The 25434-nt window shown below is 35.5% G+C and overlaps 1 protein-coding gene across 1 annotated transcript in view; it reads left to right on the top strand.

Moving 5' to 3' along the window:
• The window catches only part of LOC125649417 (usherin-like), a 170648-nt gene that overhangs the window by 85618 nt on the left and 59596 nt on the right, over nucleotides 1–25434 (top strand). The window contains exons 34-46 of the mRNA XM_056166208.1: nucleotides 8241–8420; nucleotides 8877–9030; nucleotides 13331–13470; nucleotides 15021–15157; nucleotides 15912–16047; nucleotides 18220–18516; nucleotides 18756–18974; nucleotides 19054–19245; nucleotides 19654–19896; nucleotides 21328–21540; nucleotides 21758–21960; nucleotides 24652–24860; nucleotides 25115–25214. Of these exons, the coding sequence (XP_056022183.1) occupies nucleotides 8241–8420; nucleotides 8877–9030; nucleotides 13331–13470; nucleotides 15021–15157; nucleotides 15912–16047; nucleotides 18220–18516; nucleotides 18756–18974; nucleotides 19054–19245; nucleotides 19654–19896; nucleotides 21328–21540; nucleotides 21758–21960; nucleotides 24652–24860; nucleotides 25115–25214 (2423 nt within the window). The remainder of the gene's footprint in view (nucleotides 1–8240; nucleotides 8421–8876; nucleotides 9031–13330; nucleotides 13471–15020; nucleotides 15158–15911; nucleotides 16048–18219; nucleotides 18517–18755; nucleotides 18975–19053; nucleotides 19246–19653; nucleotides 19897–21327; nucleotides 21541–21757; nucleotides 21961–24651; nucleotides 24861–25114; nucleotides 25215–25434) is intronic.

Raw genomic sequence — 25434 nt, 5'->3', positions numbered from 1 at the left:
TTTCAAATGTTATGTTGGAATAATTGATGATGGTTGGTACTACATACTTGTAGCCAAGTTCTACAAATTATGGCTGAAGAAAAACACCCGATGTAAGCATTTACACGTCTGTATTAAATGTACTGTTTGCCGTACTCTCGTTTAAAAGTAATACCCCATTCTTTATAACATTTTAAATTGCAATCATTAACAGGGGGATCAGTTATTAACTTAGAACTTTAGAAATATCTTGTATTGAAATAATATTTCCCATAAATAAAGTTATACTTTACTTATAACTCGGGTACAAAAAAGTTATACTTGTATAAGTTATCATCTTTTATTTCAACATGAATACAACAAGTGCATAAAAGTTATCAAAAAGTTTAAATACTTCATAAAAGTTATCAAAAAGTTATACTTAAGTTATGGAAATGTTACAAAAAAGTTATACCCAACAAAAGTTATGGAAAAGTTACAAAAAAGTTATACCCAACAAAAGTTATGGAAAAGTTACAAAAAAGTTATACCCAACCAACAGTTATGGAAAAGTTACCCAACAAAAGTTATGGAAAAAGTTACAAAAAAGTTATACCCAACCAAAAGTTCTGGGAAAAGTTACAAAAAAGTTATACCCAACAAAAGATATGGAAAAAGTTATACCCAACAAAAGTTTCGGAAAAGTTACAAAAAAGTTATACCCAACAAAAGTTATGGAAAAAGTTACAAAAAAGTTATACCCAACAAAAGTTATGGAAAAGTTACAAAAAAGTTATACCCAACAAAAGTTATGAAAAAGTTATGATAAATACGGGGATAATAAGACATTACCGATTATAAACAGCGACTATTATTGGTATAATTAATTTCATTTCTAAAGTTTGGCACAAAAATATAAATAAAATATTTATCACCAACTCTTTGTACATATCATCACATTGAAAATTGGACAATCCCTTATGAAGGGAATCCCATATATATATATATATATATATATATATATCACATTACAAAAAGTATTGGTAACCCCCACCCCCAAATGACAAAGTCCCAAAACTGGTATATATATATTGGATATGCTTGAAAATGGCCAAGTCCAGAAAAGTTACATTCTAGTTATACATGAAAATGGCCAAGTTCAGAAAAGTTACATTCTAGTTATACATGAAAATGGCCAAGTCCAGAAAAGTTACATTCTAGTTATACATGAAAATGGCCAAGTTCAGAAAAGTTACATTCTAGTTATACATGAAAATGACAAAGTTCAAAAAGTTATACTTTAGTTATACATGAAAATGGCCAAGTCCAGAAAAGTTACATTCTAGTTATACATGAAAATGGCCAAGTCCAGATAAGTTACATTCTAGTTATACATGAAAATGGCCAAGTTCAGAAAAGTTACATTCTAGTTATACATGAAAATGACAAAGTTCAAAAAGTTATACTTTAGTTATACATGAAAATGGCCAAGTCCAGAAAAGTTACATTCTAGTTATACATGAAAATGACAAAGTTCAAAAAGTTACACTTTAGTTATACATGAAAATGGTTAAGTCCAGAAAAGTTACTTTTTAGTTATAACTTTTTTGTACCTCAAGGCCTAGGTATAATTAAGTTATACTTTAGTTATAACTTAGTTATAACTCATTTTGGTATGGGCTAGCTTCCACGTACAGTCAAGTCCATTGATTTAGAGGTTGGGCCAATCTCTTTTACATTCAAAAAACCGTAAATGATCGTAGAACATTTTTCTGATAACAAATAAACCCATACAAGGATTAGGAGTTATTCAATAGAAGTACCATCAGTACACAATTCTGAATCAAAATATCTAAAAAAGGGACATGATTAACTATTGACAAACAGAATGAATTAGGAGATATGTTTAAAGTATTGCACTATATAGATTCTTTTAGTATTATGTATTTTAAGTTTTTTTAAAAAGGAAATCAACTTGTGTTTATTTTGAATTTATTCTTTATTGGCTTATGTATCAGTTTATCACATACTAGTACAGCTTGGCAATTTGATCTGGTAGTCCTTGTGCACTAATTATGATTAGTCAAAGAACATCTTCTCACTTTGATCTGTGTACTAATTAGACCATCTCCTCACTTTGATCTGGTATGTAGTGTGATTCCAATGATGGCTTACCAGCTACAAGCTTACCACTTTGAATTATCATTTATTGTGACCCATTTTAGATCTGCTGGTCACTTTCATCTCAGGAGTGGGATATTAATTATGATCAAGCAGAGACCAGTTTATCCCTTTGATCTGTAGGTATCCAGTCTTAATTATGATCAATCAGAGACCTCCTAATTACTTTGATCCCCACACCACAAGGTGACCACACCCAAGCTATCCCTAATGACCCCAAGCTGATTTCTTAGACCAACAGGGAGGTGTGGTCACTAATGCAAAACCAACGAATCATAACTTAGCTTGTTAAATGACTGGATTCATCAACCAATCACAAATGATGGAGACACCTCATGACCAATGCACAACTTTGTTTGCAATCCAAGCTGATTTGTAGTAGAATCTTGGGTCTATAAAAAAAACCTGGTCACTGAATTTCAACTATTCACACATTGTGATCCAATCTGAGGTATTGTAGAGCTGATATCATCCTATAGATTGCCTAATTCATTGGAGCAATAAATTCTACATTTTGCATCTGTTGAATTCATTCCTTGTTTCTGTGAATTTGTGTTCTTTCTGTGTTGCTTACCTGCAGTCATATTGTCTGTACATTGTAAGTAGTAGTGTATATGTTGTGTTGAGTGATTTTGTGATTTAGTGTGTTTAGGTGTTAGTGCTTTGTGTTGTGTATATCGTGATTCATCATGGCTGATCGTGCTTCTTCACCCCACATCGAGATCAACTTTGATACCACGCTGGAGGACATCATCAAGGCCACCATCTTTGACGATTCCCCAGCCACACCCCAGCCTCTCACCACCTCCAGCCAGAATATCGACACCAGCAAAGCAAAGACCAGATTTGATAAGTGCCAGACTTCCCTCGTGAGCAATCAACCCACACCAAAGAAATCTCTAGACAACATCACCTCATCTTCCAGCCAGAATGACATCGACACCAGTAAAGCAGAGACCAGATTTGATGAGTGCCTGGCTTCCCTCATCAGCGACAAACCCACACCAGAGAAATCTCCTGACATCATCTCATCCTCCAGCCAGAATGACATCACCACCAGCAAAGCCGAGACCAGATTTGATGAGTTCCTGGCTTCCCTCATCAGCGATCAACCCACAACAGTGAAATCTCCAGACAACGAACTTCACTCTGATCTCCAGCTTGCTCTTGAGTGTCTTCCACCACCAGTACCACAGAAGATCTTCAGTGACAACATCATCTCATCCAACGAAATCTTCAGTGCTCTTCAGTCCATCTTCCGCTCAGAGGCCAGTTCCTACACTCCGTCTGTGCTCATCAAGTCCGTTCAACCCGAGATGTCCACTGCCAGCCGTGAACGACAGCTTCTGCAGAGACTTGACAGCCTTCGTCCCTTCCATCCTCAGCAGATGAATGACCTGACATCCTTCTTCAAGTACCAGAGTGCCCAAGTGGAGACTGATCGCTACTGTGCCCTTCACCAGAACTCCAAACAGCCCCACCACATCCAAGAGAGCATCAACCAACACTACACCACCATCCATCACCGCATCATGGACCGAGTGGAGAGCAGTCTAAAGTTCCTGGAGGACAATCTACCTCAGCAGTCATCAACCATCAACATGACCACCACAGCACAGCACCAGACCTGCAACCAGAACAACCTACGCACCAGACCATCGCTATCCCAGAAGGCTGTTCAGCTTCTGGAGCAGTGGTACTACAGTCATCTCGATCACCCATACCCATCATCCGATGTCATCCAGGATCTAGCTGTGAGAGGAGGAATCAAGGAGGAGCAGGTGAAGAAATGGTTCTCCAACAAGAGGAACAGAAGCAGACGGTCATCAGGGATCAGCAAGAAGAAGATGTCCAGTGTTAACAAGTGTGTCCCCAGTGCATGGTGATTGTGAGTATGTTAGTTGTAGTGTGAAAAAAGAATCTGGGATTAGCGATATATCAGACCTGCTTCTGGTTACTTTCCTGTGAAATCTTACTGCTTGTATAGTGCTGGTAAATTATTTATTTGTCCTGAGGTGCTTGTATAGTGCTAGTAAATTATTTATTTGTCCTGAGATGCATGTATAGTGCTGGTAAATTAATTATTTATCCTGAGGTGCTTATATAGTGCTGGTAAATTATTTATTTATTTATTCTGAGGTGCTTGTATAGTGCTAGTAAATTATTTATTTGTCCTGAGATGCATGTATAGTGCTGGTAAATTAATTATTTATCCTGAGGTGCTTATATAGTGCTGGTAAATTATTTATTTATTTATTCTGAGGTGCTTGTATAGTGCTAGTAAATTATTTATTTGTCCTGAGATGCATGTATAGTGCTGGTAAATTAATTATTTATCCTGAGGTGCTTATATAGTGCTGGTAAATTATTTATTTATTTATTCTGAGGTGCTTGTATAGTGCTAGTAAATTATTTATTTGTCCTGAGATGCATGTATAGTGCTGGTAAATTAATTATTTATCCTGAGGTGCTTATATAGTGCTGGTAAATTATTTATTTATTTATTCTGAGGTGCTTGTATAGTGCTAGTAAATTATTTATTTGTCCTGAGATGCATGTATAGTGCTGGTAAGTTATTTATCCTGAGGTGCTTATATAGTGCTGGTAAATTATTTATTTATCCTGAGGTGCATGTATAGTGCGGGTAAATTATTTATCCTAAGGAAAGTGCTAATCGATTATATCCTCTTTGTAGACTTGTAGGTCTGTCTCATTTAGATCTGTACGATAGTGCTATTTTTATCTTTGTTTTTTGTTTCTGCATTGCATGTTAATTTGTTGCCACACAGATTCGTTACAATTCAAGTAGTACTTCATTTATTGTTCAATGTTTTCTAACTAATGAATTTGTTGTATTGTACATAATTGCATGAATATGTTTAGATATAAAGGAATAAAATTTTGTAATAGTTTCAAATTGGTATTTTTATTTGTTTGTTTTTGGCATTGAATATGTCAGGTTATGCAATGATAGATGATGGAAGGTGAATAAACTATAGCTCTCTTTTATTTTGAAGAGATGAAATATTGAGGATGAAAGGTATCTAAATGAAGACTCGGATATGAGAACAATGTATTCATACCTGGTATTAGTTTCATTTTATAGATGATCTTGGCTCCTTTTCCCTTCAAGATTTCACTTAGTACTTGATAGAGTATCTAACTCTGATGAGTTAGATAGAAAGTTGTTAATATTGCTGGGGCAAATTTTATTAGGGAGCTTGTCATAACAGTTGATAAAACTCAGTTTACTTTAGAATGTCCATGTCAGATGTTTGGACTTGGTATTCTTCAATAGATGTTTCAATCATATTTCAATGTAATGTTAACCAATCATTTTTCCTTGAAATTTGACGAGAAAATCTTTGGCAAAAGGTTTAGCTGAACTCTTTGCAAAATATGGCTTATATTGTCATAAAGTTAAGAAATGAATTTAAATTTTGAAGCATTTGCACTATGTAAATATTTAGAAACAACACGAGAGTCATGGATGTCATAAAATGTTCTTTTTTCAAAAGCTGTTATATTTATTTAAATACAATCGAAGAAGTAATTGCCACAATGACAATGCTGAATAAATGTGTTAATGCCTGCACAGAGCTCAAAAACTTCCTTAAAGGGGATGATTCACAATTTTACCCAAAATTTTGTTTTTCACTTTTAATGATCAAAATCTACTGTCTAATGTGTTTGAAAGATTTCAAATGAAAATTAAGGTTATGCATCATCACAGAAGCTCATTTTAGAGAGTTTATTATTTGTTTTGTAAACAAAGATTGCGGTATATGCTATTGTTTACGAAATTTTCAAAAGAAATGGATATCAATCTAAGTTTATTATATCTTTCACATTTCAAGCATTTTTGGGGTAAAATGTGTCATCATAAAGTTACAATTTGTGACTATAAGCAAAATCAAGATAAATTATATATTACAAAATCAATATTTCACTAGTTTGTTTGTATACATTAAAAGAGTCTTTGTTTACATAGCACAGATTTAAGGCTAAAATATTGCTTTCATTCTTGCATTCAGAAGGTCAAAATTTTGACTGTCAACATTAAAGCAATACAAGCTGTAACTGACGGAAAATAAATAAAAAAATAAAAGAACAAATAGGGCTTAAAATAAAAATTGATTTGTATGATGTACTCCGACTGACCCGTGAAATTTGCCCCGACCCAATCATTTTTTCCACACTTCGAAATTTTAATTTTTAAAAAAATTTTTTTGCTTCCTGGAAAGTAGACATTCTTCGAATTAGTTTTAAACTTGATGCAATTTTTTGGACTAGTTGTTTTACAGAATTTTTGTTACACTGTATCAAAATGTTGTTTGGACATTTTTCGGTTCTACTTTCACTTTGATGACCATTTGTTCATCCGGGAACTTTTCAAACACTTATCTATATGAACGATCAAATATACCGCATCTCTGCTCCAAATTACCACATTATCTACCAACAAGATAGAACAAGGAGCTACGAACTCCCCCGTCGAGGCTGATCGTATTTGTGTACAAAAGTTTGAAAGGCATGCATGTTACTTAAATAAAAAATCATGTGAGACAGCGCACCAAAATTATGGTGGACCACGAGTCTGCGTTCAAGTTGATGGTCTAATATATATTTCTGAAAAAGCACGCATAAAATTTTGATATGGGATTATTTAAATGTTATGACGATTTAATAGATTTTGCTCTTAAACTGAGACAAACGAATGGAACATGATCGTCACAACAAACTGAACGATGCGGAGAAGTCGGCATTAAAATTATATTGGGCAATATTAAAACTGATTGTAAATTGCCATCATCATGTAATTCACTTGGATATTCATGGATCACATTTATGTGTTTTAAGTGATTACTATTATGAATGTCGAACCACAAATAGAAGAATCAATCGGTGGTAATAAAAAGGGGGTGTTAATTTATTTCTTAACAACAGTTTACTGGTAGAGGTCCTCATCCGTGACAAATACAAAACGTCCTGAGAAAATTTCAGAAGACATTGGAAGATTTACGTGTATAATACACAATGTGTACAAAATGAATGTTCTAAACTCTATTCTGTCTGGCAGCGTTATGTGTTTAATGAAAACATCAGTAAATTTTTAAATCTGATTTCCATGACATTCAAAAAAAAAAAAAAAAATACCGACCTACCTACCCAACTTAAAAAATGTGGGTCAGAGTACATCAAACAAAAAATTTTTGAATGATGGCCTAGTCAACATATATGTGATTGAATATATATAACTTAATAGAATCAAAGTGAATCTGAAGCAATAAACCCGTCAAATCAGCAGAAAATATAGATTCATGAATCATTATCATCCTGTCAGTAATTCCTGCTCGTAACCTCCAATGTGCATTGACGTTGGAGGTCACCAGTTCGGAAAAAGCGAAAGAGAGGCACTGAGCATGTGTTAGATTTGTAAACAGTTTAACGTGCCAATTTTATAGAAAATTCACAATCAAAATTTCGTTTGAGTGGCACATTTGCTTAATTATTACCTTTTTACACTTGCATAGTATTTCTAGTCATTCATGAAACAACGTAATATTTAAAACAAACGACACGTGTAGTTACTCGCGCCAATTTCCGTCTTTGTATATGGCCTCGGTCTCAGCAACCCAAATATGTTCGGCAATCATCGTTCCCATGTCCGTGTATACGACACAATGGCAGTTTATACGAAATGCTCATTGTAGGTGTGCTCTCAAACAATATTCCCTTGTTTATTTTGCAGAATTTTTCTTCAGATCTTGGGGATTATATTAGTTAAACCAGTAGGTGTTATTTGGTGAATAATTGGATAGTTGAAAAAATACCGTCAGTTACAGCTTGTATTGCTTTAAATGAGTTATATTTTTAATGTTTAACATCAAAAATGAAAAAAAAATTCTATCAAAAATAGTGAACTTGCAGTCCCTTTAAAACCAATTCACTGAATGTAAACAGGCATACTCATAAAATTATATGAATTGTATTCCTCCTTAAACTACATCCAGGTTAGATGTAGAGAAGACATTTTATAATTCAAGAGTAGTTTTCAGAATGTGTGTATGGGCCTTTACATTGAATTCTCTTATTTCAAGCCTCACACAACTACACCTTGGTACGAGAGCGACGAGGTTTGTTCCATGGTGGGAATGTATCAGAATGGATTGAAGTCTTTCCTCTCATACCCCTGTCTCAGTTCGTAATCCAGGTCAATGCCTCCAACACCGCAGGCTTCCTCCTCAGTAATACCCTGACCATGGACATGCCTCCAGGCAGTAAGGGCTTTTGTTAACAGTTATTGTTTTCTTGTAATGGTTTTACAACGTTTTGGCAATATTTCAGCCATTTTACAGCGGTTAACTAATTGAAATATGTTTGGTTGTGAGTGTTTGAGTTTCCCTGATGACCCCCAGTAAGCCTACTTTTTTTTCTCTAAAATCAGGGATGTTTAAATATGAAAATTATGGAAAGAAATATTAAACAAATAGTAGAATTTTAAATTGATCTGATAAACTTATACACAATTATGAACACTCTACTTATTTGATTTTGGTATCGAAACTGACACTTTGCTAATAATGCAAATATTAGATGATTGCCAAAACAATACATTTCCAGATAATCTCATAATCTCAATTAGTTAACTGTTACTGCTAGAAGTCATTCAAATATACTGCACTGTTTTATTCCAAGAAATATGGTTCATATCAGAAGTTCGTTTTATTTTATAGCACCTGATGGAGTTACTCCCCCTGTTCTGATGTCTGAGACGCCTACGTCGATGAAAGTGAGCTGGAAGGCAGTAGGACGAGCCAACTCGCAGGAACAGCCCCAGTACACTGTACAGTTCAGAGACCTTGTACATAGTGGAACCACAATTTACGAGTAATTACTTTCATTAGTACTGGGTTGTTTTCTATAAAAATTATAGTTTAAATGAGTATGATTCCAATTTTATTTATTACAATTGTTTTGATTGGACCAAAATAAAGCTGAACGAGTCTCAGTTTACACATCAATAAATCCGAAAATGCGATTTATTCATATGCGCCTGAAAACAAATAACGTAGTGCGTGGAACCTATTCAAATTTTTGCAATTGTTAATAAAGTGAACGAATTGGAATTATAAGAATCAAACATTCTTTTTGAAGAATTTATTGATGTGTAAACTTTGGACATTTTGCTCACAACCTTAACATAAAAGTGCTTTGCACTTTTATTCAGTTTGTGAGTAAAATGTCTGGAGTTTACACATCGATAAATTCTTCAAAAAGAATGTTTAATATCCTATAGTGAAGGTGGCTTTCTCATGAAGTCACTCTGAGGAAATGGACTACAAAAGTCATCACAAATGTATTATTTCAAGTAGAAAAAAATAACAAATGATGGGAAAGACCATCCTGTGGAAAGTGTATGCTTTGAAAGACACATCTTTGACGGACGTAAGGATAATTTGAAATTGAATCTTATCTATAAGTGAAAAATATAAACATCTCTTCTTGTAATATATTTGACTGAAATATTGTTTTCATTGAAATTTGAATGGATATGAATAGCGAATTTTAAAGTTTCTTTGGGTTAAGAAGTTGAGACTTTCCACATTAACAGAATTTTAACTCGTGCAGTGTGTTAGTACTTCATGTTGCTTCAATACATTCCGTAGATTCTAGTAGTTCTACAATACATTCCGTAGATTCTAGTAGTTATACAATACATTCCGTAGATTCTAGTAGTTCTACAATACATTCCGTAGATTCTAGTAGTTATACAATACATTCCGTAGATTCTAGTAGCTCTACATTACATTCCGTAGATTCTAGTAGTTCTACAAGCGTTGAATAGTATAGTTGGTAATTTCATTTTCTCAGAATAGGTCTTGCCCTTTGTCACAAAGATCATACTGAGTTCTTTGTTAACCTTTTTTCCACTTTAGAAAATAGATTTTTTCAATCAAGGAAAACATGAAAAAGAATTTATTTACAAAACATACAATAAAATTGAAAGCACATGGATCCAATATCGATAATAGGCTACATCAGATGGAGGTATCATGAAAAAATCAAAAATATTGCACGAAGTTCCTTTACCTCACACCCTGATAGAAGTGTTGTTTGCTGAGATATATTAAGTGTTATCGGTCATCCATAAGCTGACTCAATTAAGCTACAAGTATGATGTCATGGTCACCTATTTAAACTATTATACATATAGTAAGCTAATCTATCCAATTTAGTACACATTATCAACCCAAAAATATCATACAAATAGTTCATCGCAGATACAGGCTGCTGAAGCTTTATAGATATCTGACCTCATAATGTTTAATGTACATGTAATTTATGAAATAAGTATATACTTACAATGCCAAACATAATACAAACTTTGTAACAATGAGAAAAAAATAAACACTTACTGAGCTTTAGCATCTTATTTAAGATAATTAATACATTCAAACCGCTAAGGTACCACACAGGTGAAACTTAGAACTATACAGATACCCAAGATCACTCAGCATGGGAAGACGGAATAAGCCATACAGGTAACCCCTCCCCAAACACTCCGCTTGCAAGTCTAATTTCTCTATTTCCACATTCCAGCCAACACCCAGAAGATACACTGATCAAAAAAAAAAGACTCAGTAGTAATTTTTTGCTGAATCTTTTGGTAACCTGAGAAAACTCAGGTGATCTATTGCAATTGGTTGTCGTCTGGCGTAGTGCGTTAACAATTGAACATTTTTTTTAACTTCTTTTGATAGCTACCATTCCAACTCTTTTCAAATTTGGTATGAAGCATCATTGGGACAAGGGGGACATAGATTGTAAATTTCAGGACTCCTGCACCCCAGGGGCCTTAGGGGCGGGTTAAAAACTGCCCAAAATTGACCCATTTTCAAAAATCTTCTTCTCTACAGCCGCACATTTTAAAGAAAAACTAAATGCATAATGATGTAGAACAGGAAGGCCTCTATTAAAATTGTAAATTTCATGATCCCTGGGGAAGGCGTTCTGACCACAGGGCGGATCCAAACTTAGTATATAGTGTTTATGTGTAAATCATTTAAATAACATCTTTTTTATTGCTATTGAAATTAAATGGATATTTAGAAGGAGTGGGTAGTCCTTTACCAAAATTGTGAAAATGCATGATCCTAGGGGTTTCAGGGTGGTACGTGTCAAAATTATAATAATGAATTGAAGGACTTAATTATTTAAGTTTGCTGATACTGTATAAAATCCAAATGCATACTTAGGAATAGCAGAAAAGGATGTACAAAAAATGATGCATTTCACAACCCAGGGTTTCGAATCTGGGATGGGTCCAGATTAGTCATATCTTTTAATGTTAATACACTATTATGTAAAGTCTTTCATCAGTGTATGCACTTTTGAGGGCATTGAAGTTTTAAGAACACATCTTGTTTTATACTGTTGCTGAACATTAGAATTAAGCTTAGATATTCAGAACAGAAATTTTTTCTAGATTTCATAGCCCTTAGGAGTAGTGATACTTTTTCACTAGTACTGAAGTGACTGATAAGGTCTGTGGGCCTCTTGTTTTAGGTAAGATTCGATTGTTGTAAGTTCCTAATTAATGCGCGTGATTCAGACACCAGTTGTTTATCAAATGCACGAGTTCTCAACATTTGATTGTATTGTCTTCAAATGTAACTGCTTTTTGACAAATGTCGCATCTGAATGATGAACACACAGTTGGATGACTGGAAGCAGTTGTACGATATTTCATTGTTGCACAAAGCACCATATCTCGCCTTTGGAGTAGATATCAACAGCATGGTTCAACAAATGATTGTCATAGAGCAGGCAGACCACGCTATCATCAGCAAATCAGGATCACTTCATCCGATCTACGTCAACGATTCGCAACAGTATCATCTACAGCATCTGCCATTCCTGGGATTTGCAGGATATCAGATTAGACTGTTCACAATTGACTAAGGGATGCTGGGATTAGAGCTCGCAGACCTGTTTGTGTCATTGTTCTGACTCTGCAACATTGCTGGAACCGACTTCAATAGTCTCAGACTCATTGAATGTGGCCGTAGCAACGCTTATGGACAGTTTTGGTTCAGTGATAAATCTTGATTTTTACTTCAGAGGCCTGATGGAAGATTCGGAGTGTATAGGTGCTGAAAGGAACATTTTGGGCAAAACTGCATCCAGGAGGCTGACCGGTTTGGAGGGGGTAGTGTTATGATGTGGGCAGCAATATCCTATATAGGCAGGGGCAGCATTGGTTCACATACAGAGTACTTTGATAGCTCAACAGTATATTGATGCAGTCATACAGCCACACATGGTTCCAGTCTAGCATCCCGGAGCAGTATTCCAACAAGACAACGCCAGACCACATACTGCTTATCTAACGCGTAATGTTCTACAAAGACGCAATATCCAGGTTCTTACTTGGCCAACCAAATCACCAGATTGGAACCCTATTGAACACGCGTAGGATGAATTGGATAGACACATTCACCAAAGACAACCGCAGCCTCAGACGTCTGGCACAAGCTCTGCAGTAGGAGTTGAACATCATCCTTTGACAGTTTTTTTGTAGACTTAATTGTGTCCATGGGAAGGCATTGTCCGGCAGTCATTGGTGTTTGTGGGGGACACATTAGATATTGAACCTGGGTGACCTTGAACTGTTAATGGTTGTAATCATCATTAGTGGTGGTGATACTTTGATTATTAACCCAGTGTTTACATCATTTTTGTGTTATCAATAAATCAATTAATATTAAGTATTTCTCATGTCTTAAAATGAATATGAAATTTTACTATGCATCTCTTTTGGTCGTTGTATATACCTGGCCAAATTGACCAATTCAGTCTTAACCTGTTCTACAGCTAAATATAGAATCAAAAACAGTTTGGTAACCAATGAAGGATAACAGTAATAAAAAAGTTGATAGATTTATCCTAGAATTAACAAACAACAACAACTCGCAAGTAGTCGATAAATTTATAATACAAATAACATTGGTACAATATTGTAAGAACTCATTTTTCTCCAGTACAAATTTCACAAATGCAGAAATGAAGTCCTAAAAATGAAATTGACTCTAGAGAACAATAATTCTGGATTATCTTTTGTACAGACTGTCACTTGTAGTCAGCTGGTGAGAAATGCAAAAATGTCATGAGAAAATGCTTATTTCAGTATATTTGGACCCACAACAAGTTTTATTCACACTAAACAAAGTTTGGTACCATACAGCCAGTACGAGTTCAGAATCGTAGCCAAGAACACACACGGAGAGACCAAGTCCAGCTGGAACAAACAGACCACACGTCAAGACAGTCAGTACTATTTCATTACTTATTCCACAAACAGACCACACACCAAGACAGTCAGTACTATTTCATGACTTATTCCACAAACAGACCACACACCAAGACAGTCAGTACTATTTCATGACTTATTCCACAAACAGACCACACACCTAGACAGTCAGTACTATTTCATTACTTATTCCACAAACAGACCACACACCAAGACAGTCAGTACTATTTCATTACTTATTCCACAAACAGACCACACGTCAAGACAGTCAGTACTATTTCATTACTTATTCCACAAACAGACCACACGTCAAGACAGTCAGTACTATTTCATTACTTATTCCACAAACAGACCACACGTCAAGACAGTCAGTACTATTTCATTACTTATTCCACAAACAGACCACACGTCAAGAGAGTCAGTACTATTTCATTACTTATTCCACAAACAGACCACACGTCAAGACAGTCAGTACTATTTCATTACTTATTCCACAAACAGACCACACGTCAAGACAGTCAGTACTATTTCATTACTTATTCCACAAACAGACCACACGTCAAGACAGTCAGTACTATTTCATTACTTATTCCACAAACAGACCACACGTCAAGACAGTCAGTACTATTTCATTACTTATTCCACAAACAGACCACACACCAAGACAGTCAGTACTATTTCATTACTTATTCCACAAACAGACCACACACCAAGACAGTCAGTACTATTTCATTACTTATTCCACAAACAGACCACACGTCAAGACAGTCAGTACTATTTCATGACTTATTCCACAAACAGACCACACACCTAGACAGTCAGTACTATTTCATGACTTATTCCACAAACAGATCACACACCAAGACAGTCAGTACTATTTCATTACTTATTCCACAAATAGACCACACACCAAGACAGTCAGTACTATTTCTTTACTTATTCCACAAACAGACCACACACCAAGACAGTCAGTACTATTTCATTACTTATTCCACAAACAGACCACACGTCAAGACAGTCAGTACTATTTCATTACTTATTCCACAAACAGACCACACACCAAGACAGTCAGTACTATTTCATTACTTATTCCACAAACAGACCACACACCAAGACAGTCAGTACTATTTCATTACTTATTCCACAAACAGACCACACGTCAAGACAGTCAGTACTATTTCATGACTTATTCCACAAACAGACCACACACCAAGACAGTCAGTACTATTTCATTACTTATTCCAAAGTTTCTAATTTCATGTTTATGCATGTTTCTGTAAATTTTGGTACATTATAATATATCTATTTAAGGTATGATGACAAATACTATAGTAAGTCCATAATAGGCAGGGTGTAAATAGATGTATATGCTTGTTAAATTGCATTCACTGATTTTAATTGTGATTTACTTGTCTATCTTTTAAAAAGTTTATGGATAGAAATAGATCAATGTTGAGTATTTGAAAGTCAATTCTAAGGATGCACATGCAGTAGTTTTATAATCTTTTATAAGTCACTTTAAGTATACTTGAATAATTTTATTTGATTTTTAATTTTATTGCTACAGAACCAGAGAGCATAGATCCTCCCTTGATAACATCCATTGGTGCCCGACATATAGACATTGTGTGGCAGCCACCTCTGGTACCCAACGGTGTGGTGATGGAGTACAGGGTCTATCAAAATAATCATCTCAATGCAGCTGTAAGTAAACTGTTTTATGATTGAATAATCTCGAGCTTTCTGATTGGCTGATATCCAGCAAACTAGAAAAATTAGAACGCTATGTTCACCTCCACGTACCATTCAGGTGAATCTATAACATTTGATTTTCCAACATTGGATCAAAAATAAATTGGTAATTGGATAAATTTTGATTTTTTGTTTTGGTTGTATAGTGAAAGCTTGCATCTATAGATGTAAACAAAGATGGCTAATCAGGTATCATTTTGTGAGCTCTAGTAACTGGATTTAAATGTTTTAGATTGTTCTATCGTATCATAAAGCAAATATTGATATTTTCTCGGTTAATATGATGCTTTAGTGCCCTTGATGTACCATATTCATCTCACCCTCCGGGCTCGGGAAACATTGCACTTTTCAGAGAGTATTGTATTGTCCAAAAAATGTCAATAATTGAACAAGCTAGGATCTACAGGGTGTGTCCAGAATAGAATGATTTCACATTCAGTAAGATAGAACCTATATAATTGAATTTGCTATTAGCTCAGCTTTGTGGATTGAAAAATATGTCACATCTAAAAAAAAATTAAGTCATTTGCACATCCATCACCACTCCCCACCTACCCAAAACAAAAGATTAACTTGAAAAGAACTTCAGATTGTCAGACATTCCTATGATTTTCAAAACATTGAAGATTGTAAACAGAGAAAGACTTTTGAATTTTATTTAAAATAAGCTTGAGAATTGACACACACCGTTTATGCATTCTTCTAGGTGAAAGGTACGGTGACGGGTAGAAGAATGGACTCCTTGATTCCCTTTACATCGTACATTTATGGTGTAGAGGCTTGTACACTGGGAGGTTGTCAAAAGAGTTCAAGCTCTGCAACAATCCGGACGTTGGAAGATGGTAAAATAGTTTACCTTCATTGATTTGTTTGTGGTTATTTTTAGGTCACCCGAGTAAACTCAGGTGACCTATTGCAATTGGTTGTCGTTGTGCGTTAACAATTGAGCATTTTGACTTTCTTCTTGATAACTACCATTCCAATTCTTTTCAAATTTGGTGTGAAGCATCTTAGAGACAAAGGGGACATAAATTGTATATATTGGGACTCCTGCACCGTTGGGGCCTGAGGGGCAGGGCAAAAACTGTCAAAATTTGACCAATTTTCAAAAATCTTCTCTACAGTGGCACATGTAGAAGATGAACTAATGCATAGTGATGTAGAGCAGGAAGGCCTCTACCAAAATTGTGAATTTCATGATCCCAGGGGTAGAGGTTCTGACTCCAGGGCGGGGCCAAACATGGTACATAGCATTTATGTGTAAATCATTTAAATAACATGTTCTTTAGTACCATTGATACTAAATCAAAACTAAATGAATATTTAGTAAGAGCAGGTAGTCCTTTACCAAAATTGTAAATTTGATGATGCCAGGGGTAGGGGTTTTTGTATTAGGGTGGGGCCAAAATGGTCTTATGTGCTGACCAGCACGAAGAGGACTAAGCTAAGCGAAATAGTCAGTTATTAAATAATTATGTTAAAATAGAACATTTTAACTTCTTGATAACTACCTTTCCAATTCTTTTCAAATTTGATTTGAAGCATCATTAGGGCAAGGGGAATGTAATTTGTAAATTTCAGGACTCCTGCACCCCTTGGGCCTTAGGGACAGGGCAAAAACTGTTCAAAATTGACCAATTTTTCAAAACTTTTCTCTTCCACTACCGCACATGTGTAAGAAAAGCTAAATGCATAGTGATGCAGATCAGGAAGACTTCTACTAAAGTTGAAAATTTCATGATCCCCGGGGTAGAGGTTCTGACTCCATGAAGAGGCTAAACTTGGCATATACAATGTATATGTGTAAAGCATATAATACCTTTAATAAAAAAAGATACCTTTTTTAATGCTATTGATAGATAAACTAAATTGAAACTAAATAGATATTTAGAAGGAGTAGGTAGTCCTTTACCAAAATATCATGACCCTATTGGGTAAGGGTTTGGTTCCAGGGTTGAGTCAACATTATTATGGTGACTATATTTTCTTTATCAATTGAAAGACTTCTTGAAGTTTGCTGATATTGTATAAACACAAAATGCAAATTTAGGAAAAGCAGAAAAGGATGTACCAAAATTGTGAATTTCGCAACCCCAGGGCATTGACTCTAGGATGGGTCCAAATTAGTCATATTGCGTTAATGGTACATATATTATATTATGCAAAGCCTTTAATCACTATAGGCATTTTTAAGGACATTTAAAAAGAAAAAAGTGCTCTTAAAACTTTTGTACATGTAATTTTTTGGAATATTAGTATTCAAAACAGGAATTTTTTTTCTAGATTTCATAGTCCATGGAACTAGTGATACTTATCTAAATAATACTCAGGTGACTGATATTAAAGGCCTCATGTATGATTTAGTTGAAGATGGCTGTTTCCTACATTTTTTTATCATATAGATATTTCATCATATATATCAAGGCCACGCAGTCTAGGCCGTTTTTATACCATAAATTTTCCAAACAAGGAATTATTGCAATGTGCTTATAATACTAATTTTTTTTTTTTTTTTTTTTTTTTTTTTTTTATTATATATATATATTAATTATTATATAACTTAAACCGTAGAAGTAGATTAGGTTAACCATGATTTCGCTTTATGTTTTGCTCTATGTACATTATTTTGTCTTACGCTTTGACTTTGTTATATATAATAAATCATGGTTATTTGCCCAAACTGGTTGTTTTACTTTAACCTACTCAGTGGAGAGATAAAGGAAATTAATATCATATATATATATATATATATATTGCATTGCAAAATCAGAGAGAGAAATTTCATATATATTTTAAAGGGCCATGTATGTCACATGATCATTTAGATAAATTGTTTGATGCTATTGCTCTATGGTTGAGATACTCATTCATCCATATCTTTATGTCTTACCATAGTCTTTTAAATCACAGGCATGATGCATCTATATGTATTTGTTATGCACTGACTTGTTATGAAATCTGACAGAGGGATGGGAGTGTTTTGTAATTTTGATTTAATGAAATTTTTAACATAGTTCCAGAAAACATTGCACCTCCAAAGTTGTTATCATTGACCCCCACCTCAGTGCAAGTGGACTGGGAACCACCAGAGAAACCCAATGGCCTGATTTCACATTATCAGATCGAGCGCCGCTTGAATGGAACTGCCAACATTACCGCAGTGACCAAAGTGCTTCCCTCTTCCAAGCCGCAGTACGTGGATGATATGTTTGAGTTATCTCCCTTCACCGTGTACGATTACAGAATGGTAGTGGTCAATGGAGCAGGGAGTTTGGGTTCGCTCTGGAGCACCATCATTACTAAATCCTCAAGTGAGATGCACAAATTTTTTGGTGATTCTTGCGTGTAATGCTGAATATTATTTTATCTGTATCCTAAGTTTTATTGAATGCCACTGTATTTTATTTTTTTAAAGTTTGACTCTAAACCATTGTGGAAATCTCTTCAGTTTGATGTTAAGCATTTAAACAATTACTGCATCGTCCATGATAAGATACTGTGATTTAATGTTGATTCTCAGTCTTGAATTGTTCCCACTCTTTAATCCTAGAGCCCACCGGAGTGATGTCCCCTGCCATCACAGTAAACAGCCCAACTTCTCTCACTGTGACCTGGGACAAACCTGTAAGAGACAATGGTGTTCTGGAGTACTACATCATACGTCTGAACAACGAGCAACATGAGATCAGAAACATCAGCCTTCTCAGTCTAACAGTGGATACACTCCATCCTTACACCAACTACTCCATCACCCTCACTGTGTGTTCAGGTAAGTTCAGGTACAGGTAACTACTCCATCTCCCTCACCAAGAGAAAGAAATGTATGCCCTTATTTATTATTTGTGTAGATGGAGGATGTACAGAGAGTGCTCATGTCCCTGTTCAGACCCAGGCAACCATACCTGAGGGTCAAGAGCCTCCCATCCCCACCCCCATTTCTCAGAATTTCATCACTGTTACATGGGATAACCCAAAGAGAGCCAACGGACCCTACCTTCACTTTGAGCTCATGAGAAAGATGCTTCGACAACCTTTAGAAGGTGAGATACACTGATTGTTGAAAGATGCTTCGACAACCTTTAGAAGGTGAGATACACTGATTGTTGAAAGATGCTTCGACAACCTTTAGAAGGTGAGATACACTGATTGTTGAAGTCTTAAAGAAGTATTGAAAAAATTAAGGCATGGGTGTTGTACATTAATGGTGTTGTATGCACAGGTCATTAACTTGCCCTTGACATTTCACTTGACCAGCACACATTACTGGTGTAACATACTGGTATTTCACTTGACCAGCACATGTTACTGGTGTAACATACAGATACTTGACCAGCACACATTACTGGTGTAACATACAGATACTTGACCAGCACACATTACTGGTGTAACATACAGATACTTGACCAGCACACATTACTGGTGTAAATCTGGTGGTATTTACGTTACAGAGATGGTTATCAAATCTTCCTGGCTCAGTATCTACTCCGGAACCTCCCATTACTATGAGGACAGAGGTCTATCATTATTTACAACATATGTTTATAAGATAACTGTATACAACAGTGTTGGTCAGCTGACCAGCCGAGACTCGATGGAGGCAACTACATATGGGGGATTTCCTCGTCAGGCTGCCATCATTAATGTTTTACCTATAGACCATGCTACATTGCAGGTATCCTGGGTAACACCAGGTAAGTTTATGTGTTTATATCTCTTTGTGGGAAAAAGTACAAAGTAAAAAAAATCTTTTCACTAGTGTGGGGAAAAAAATAAAAAATTCTCACTTATAAATATTTTTTTTAAAATTGTTATGCCCCGCCATGAATATGTCCGGTGCATATAGTGTTTGTCATGTCCGTCTTCAGTCCTTCTGTCTGCCCTTCCGTCACACTTTGCGTTTAGCTCTGTGTTTAGCTCAGTTTCAAAGAATCTATTCAAGATATTTTCATCAAACCTTATATGCTGATACTTATTGGTATCATCTATTCAACTGCATCAATATTTTTTTACCTTGACTTCACTGTTGAGCTCAGTTTCAAAGCAACTATTGACAATATTTTTATGAAAACTCTTAACCTTATATATGTACAGATTAGTGGTAGCCATTCAACTGTGGCATTATTTTTACCTTGACCCTCCTGTGACATTGACCTCAATATTTCCTATTTTGGTGGTAAGCTCAGTTTCAAAGCAATTAATGAATTTTTCTGTCCCTTTTTGAATATGGCTGGGGCAGATACATTATGTAGTAGAGGAGTGGATATACGAGTCTAATTTTAATTAGATTGGTGTTTGTCATGTCAGTTTATGATATCCATGTATATAAATGAGGATGAGGATTTCATGCGAGTTAAATTTTTTTCTTTTGTTAGAAGTACTTTTGAATAGTGATAACCTTTCTATTGATAGCTAAGCAACATTTAACCAATGCAAAATTTCTATCTTTATAGCAATTTTCTTACAATTTTGGTAAATTTAGATAATATTCAGAGTGAAATGAGTGGGTGATACCTAAGTCAAAAAGTTTAAAGATAACAGCAATTTGAAAAAAAGGTGACTATCTTTTATTAGAACTCCTAACATACTGGTAAATTTCCATGGTATGCCTGTGTTGTTTTCTGCTGTAGCTTTTCTCATAATCCAGTCTATTACCAGGAGAAATAGGAATCCCGACATATTACACCCTTGTTTTACTCCTGACTTTACTTGAAACCACTCTGTTTGTCCATTCCCGGTTCGCACAGCACATTCACTCTGACTGTACATGGCTTTGATAATTCTTATGAGTTTTGATGGGATTCCATAACTTTTCATGATCTTCCATAGCGTATCCCTGTGCACACTGTTGAAGGCCCATGGGCCTCTCATTTTAATTTAGGTTTTAGTATAACTTACAAAAAAGGTGAATTACTGCACTAATGATAGAAACTGAACTACAACTCTCTAACCGTGAAATTAAGTTCCAACAAACATAATATTATTTCTTCAAACCATGTAAATTCAGCACTATAAGATTTCTAAAGTACTTTGAACCAGAGAAGTTAGATAAGATGAATTAGAATATCAAAATGAGTAGTTGAATTTTTTCTACAACAAAAAGTGACTATCATTTTTTTGTACAGATGTGGTAGGACTACAGGGCTCTGTAACAGAATTTACCCTGCGTGCATATAGCGACAGTCATAATAAGACTGAGATGTATGATCCGGGGACCAGCAGTGTACTGGTTCAGGGTCTCCACCCGAGCACTCTGTACACGGTGTACCTCACAATCACCATACATGGAGGACAGTCCATTACTAGCGACCCCATGTCGGCCAAAACTCTAGATGGAGGTTTGTGATAATCAACAAGAAGTATTTTAAATCGTTTACATTGGAAAGGAATACATGAAGACCATTTTTAGATTACTGACTTTAAAGAAATGTTGTATTCATGTTTGAAATTTCACTTGAATTTACAGACTATGTACCTGTAGTAAAGGATAAATGAATTGAAGAATTTTAAAAATGCATATGATAGTACGTATATGTTTGCATGTACTAATTTCAGCTCCACTGGGCATGCCAGCTCCACAGGTCTTTGTCATCAGTGATAATAACCTCAGAGTGTCGTGGTCAGAACCAGAGACCCCTAATGGGGAGTTGACTGGGTACTATATCTACCTCAATGACAGAAGATTCAGCACAAACTCGGCAAAGGCAGGCTCCTATATTTTGACAGAACTCCTACCCTATACTATCTATCGGATTCAGGTGTGTGGGAAAGATGTGGTGTTCATAGCAGCGAAACAATAATTTTCTAAAAAATGTCATCAAATCTACTTGGCAATAGCCCTAGAAAACTTTGTATTCAAACATGAATATTTATAATCACATATGATGCTATTTGTAATCACACATGATGTTATTGGTAATCACATATGATGCTATTTGTAATCACATATTGTTATTTTTTATCACACATGATGTTATTTGCAATCACACGTGATTTGTTATAATCACACATGTTGTTATTACAGTTGGAAATCACATTTCAGAGTACTTTGCTCTAAATACATGAAAATTTTTATTGTGAAACATGCATGATATTATATAAATATTGCATGTACATGTAGTTGAGGGTAACATTGAAAATTTTCACCCCGAGAAAACCATTGTCAACCGAGGCGTAGCCGAGGTTGACCATGGTTTCTCGAGGGGTGAAAATTTCATTGTTACTCTCAACTACATGCAATATTTGTTTTATTATACTGAATGTTATGTAAACTGGAAAGCAGAAAAACTTACGTCTGTTGACATTTGATCAATCACTGTCGTGCGATATTTCGTATTTTGATGCGGGTACTCGCGTTTATTACAAACGCTCAAACAACTTCGTCTAGCAATCTACGGCGAACTGTAAGCGCATAAATTTGACGCATGTGATAATTTTTTATAATATCACCCGTTGTCAAGTACTGTTACCCGTTGCTAGATACTATCACCCTGGGGCGCGTGTTTTCTGTTCTCAGAGGGTAACAATATGTTTTTTCAAATGCTTTTTGACCAATCAGGTTAGAGTATTTTACATGAAAGTATAATAAATTGAAATACATCAGTTTCAAGATTAGAGTGTTCCTGTGTAGAAGGTGCATTTAGTGGAACTTTGAATGCCTAAGTGAGACAGAGTGGATATACAGTCAGTGAGAAAGATGATCAAATGTATTAAAACTGACTTCTCTTTAAATACTTAATGTAGGAAATATTAAATACTATCAAAAGAAATGTTTTACTAAAGTGGGAACATTAATACAATGCCACATTTGCAAGTAAAATCCTAGATATGATAGGTTGAGGTGCAACGAAAAATGTGATATAAGAATTCCAAGTATTTAATTTAATTACTCCTTGAATACTTATCATTTACTTAGTTTGTGTATCAGTCGAAATAGGATGATGAAACAGCGTATGAGAAACTTACTGAGTACATTCACTTATGCAGTGATGAATATTTGTCCCACTCCAGCATGTATACAAGTTGTTTTGCGCCTTACTATATATGAGAGTTCTCCAAAGGGAAATAACTCGGACGTATCTCAAAACTGGCGTATTGTAGGTATATATGTAACACCAACATATATAGATTGCTTTATCTTATGAATTGTGCTGTGAACTCTGAAAAATACATGGAAATCCATGTTTACAGTGGGTAATTTACTTGTCCCCTATTGGCTTCGCAGAAGGGGACTACTAGTTTTTAGATTGCCTGAGCTGAAAGCTCAAATGAGCTTTTCTGATTGCCTGTTGTCCGTCGTCTGTCCGTCTGTATACTTTTTACATTTTCTATTTCTTCTCCAGAACCACTGAGCCAATTTCAACCAAACTTGATAAAAAGCATCTTTGGAAGAAGGGCTTTCAAGTTTGTTCAAATGAAGGGCTACGCCCCCTTCAAAGGGGAGATAATCATGAAAATGTAGAAATAGGATGGGGTCATTTAAAAATCTTCTTTTCAAGAACCACTGGGCCAGAAGAGCTGAAATTTACTTGAAAGCTTCCTGACATAGTGCAAATTCAAGTTTGTTAAAATCATGGCCCCCAGTGGTAGAATGGAGCCACAATAGGGGATCAAAGTTTTACATTCAAATATATAGGGAAAAATCATTTAAAATTTTCTTCTGAAGAATCAATTGGCCAGAAAAGTTTATATCTAAATGAAAGCTTCCTGACATTGTTCAGATTCAAATTTGTTAAAATCATGGCCTCTGGCGGTAGGGATAGGATGAGGCCAGAATAGGGGATCATGCGATTATATACATGTAGGTGAAAATCATCCTCTGAAGAACCACTGTCTTGGGAAAGTAAAAATTTACATGAAAGCTTCCTCATATAGTGCAGATTCAAGTTTGTTAAAATCATAGCTCCCAGGGTAGGTTGGGGCCACAATAGGGATCAAAATTTTACTTGAGAATTTTTAGGGAAAATCGTTCAATATGGGCCAAAGTGACTCAGTTGAGCAATGTGGCCCTGGGGCTTCTTGTTTCTCTGTCTGTTACAACTTAGTTTTCCAGACTTTTTCACTATGCTTGATTAAGGAATTGAAATTTGGTGTGTGATTTGCTAATGTATTTTTACAGATCACAGTTGACTGATTTGTACAAGATTTGTGGGAGTTTTCTGGACTTTTCTGCACTATGTGTAGCTTATGAGACTGAATTATCACATGGTTAATGAGTAGATCCAGATTTAATTCCACTTTTGTCACATTTGACTTTTGAAGCCGATAAGGAACAATACTTACAGAATGCTTGTTTTGATTGGTGTGTTAATTCTTTGTTTTGATTGGTGTGTTAATTCTATGTTTTGATTGGTGTGTTAATCCTATGTTTTGATTGGTTTGTTCATCCTGTTTTGATTTATGTTTTAATCCTATGTTTTGATTGGTGTGGTCATCCTATGTTTTTACAGATGGAAGCATGCACTGCATACGATTGTACGAGGAGTCCAGTGGTCAGAGTTACAACCAGGGAATCCCTACCACAAGGCATGATGCCACCTAAAGTGGTTCCTCTATCCCCCACAGAGGTCAACATCACGTGGATAGAGCCCACAAGGTCGAATGGGATCATTCTTAGATACGACCTCTATAGGAGGACTATCGTGCCTTGCTCTTCCATGTAAGAATTAATCTTGTATACCACTATGTACATATATAAAGACTTTTGAAACAGAATCTTAAATAAGAAAGTTCTGATCCATTGATTGTATTTTATGTATACTCCTACTGTAATTTGAGGGGGGGGGGGGGGGGTGTTAGTTGGAGTGTGTGTGAGGACCAAAGGATAGTTATATATGTATATGATGAGATGTAACTTTTTGTGAAGATTGGTTATGTATCGGAGTCAGACAGATAATGATGTGTCCATTACAGACCTCCTAGTACAGTGTACCCAGAATACACAAAGTGTACCTACCTGGAGTGTAGCATACATCAGAAGATCTGTGGTTCTGTCTGTTACAGTGGACCAAAGGTGAGTACATTAGTCATTGTAGACCAGTGGCATTAGTCACTGTAGACCAGAGTCATTAGTAACTGTAGACTACAGGCATTAGTCATTGTAGACCAGAGGTAAGTATATTTGTCATAGTGTAAACAGTAATGAATATGTCTGCAACAGGATTCACTATGTTGCTTAGCTTTGGTAATACTGGCTGGTCAGATGTATGGTAGACTATGGGTATTGCTGGTAC

The sequence above is a fragment of the Ostrea edulis genome, chromosome 5 (assembly GCF_947568905.1).
Source record: "Ostrea edulis chromosome 5, xbOstEdul1.1, whole genome shotgun sequence".
Lineage (NCBI taxonomy): Eukaryota > Metazoa > Mollusca > Bivalvia > Ostreida > Ostreidae > Ostrea > Ostrea edulis.
The sequence above is the reverse complement of the archived record's forward strand: the minus strand, read 5'-3'. Positions and strand labels throughout refer to the sequence as shown.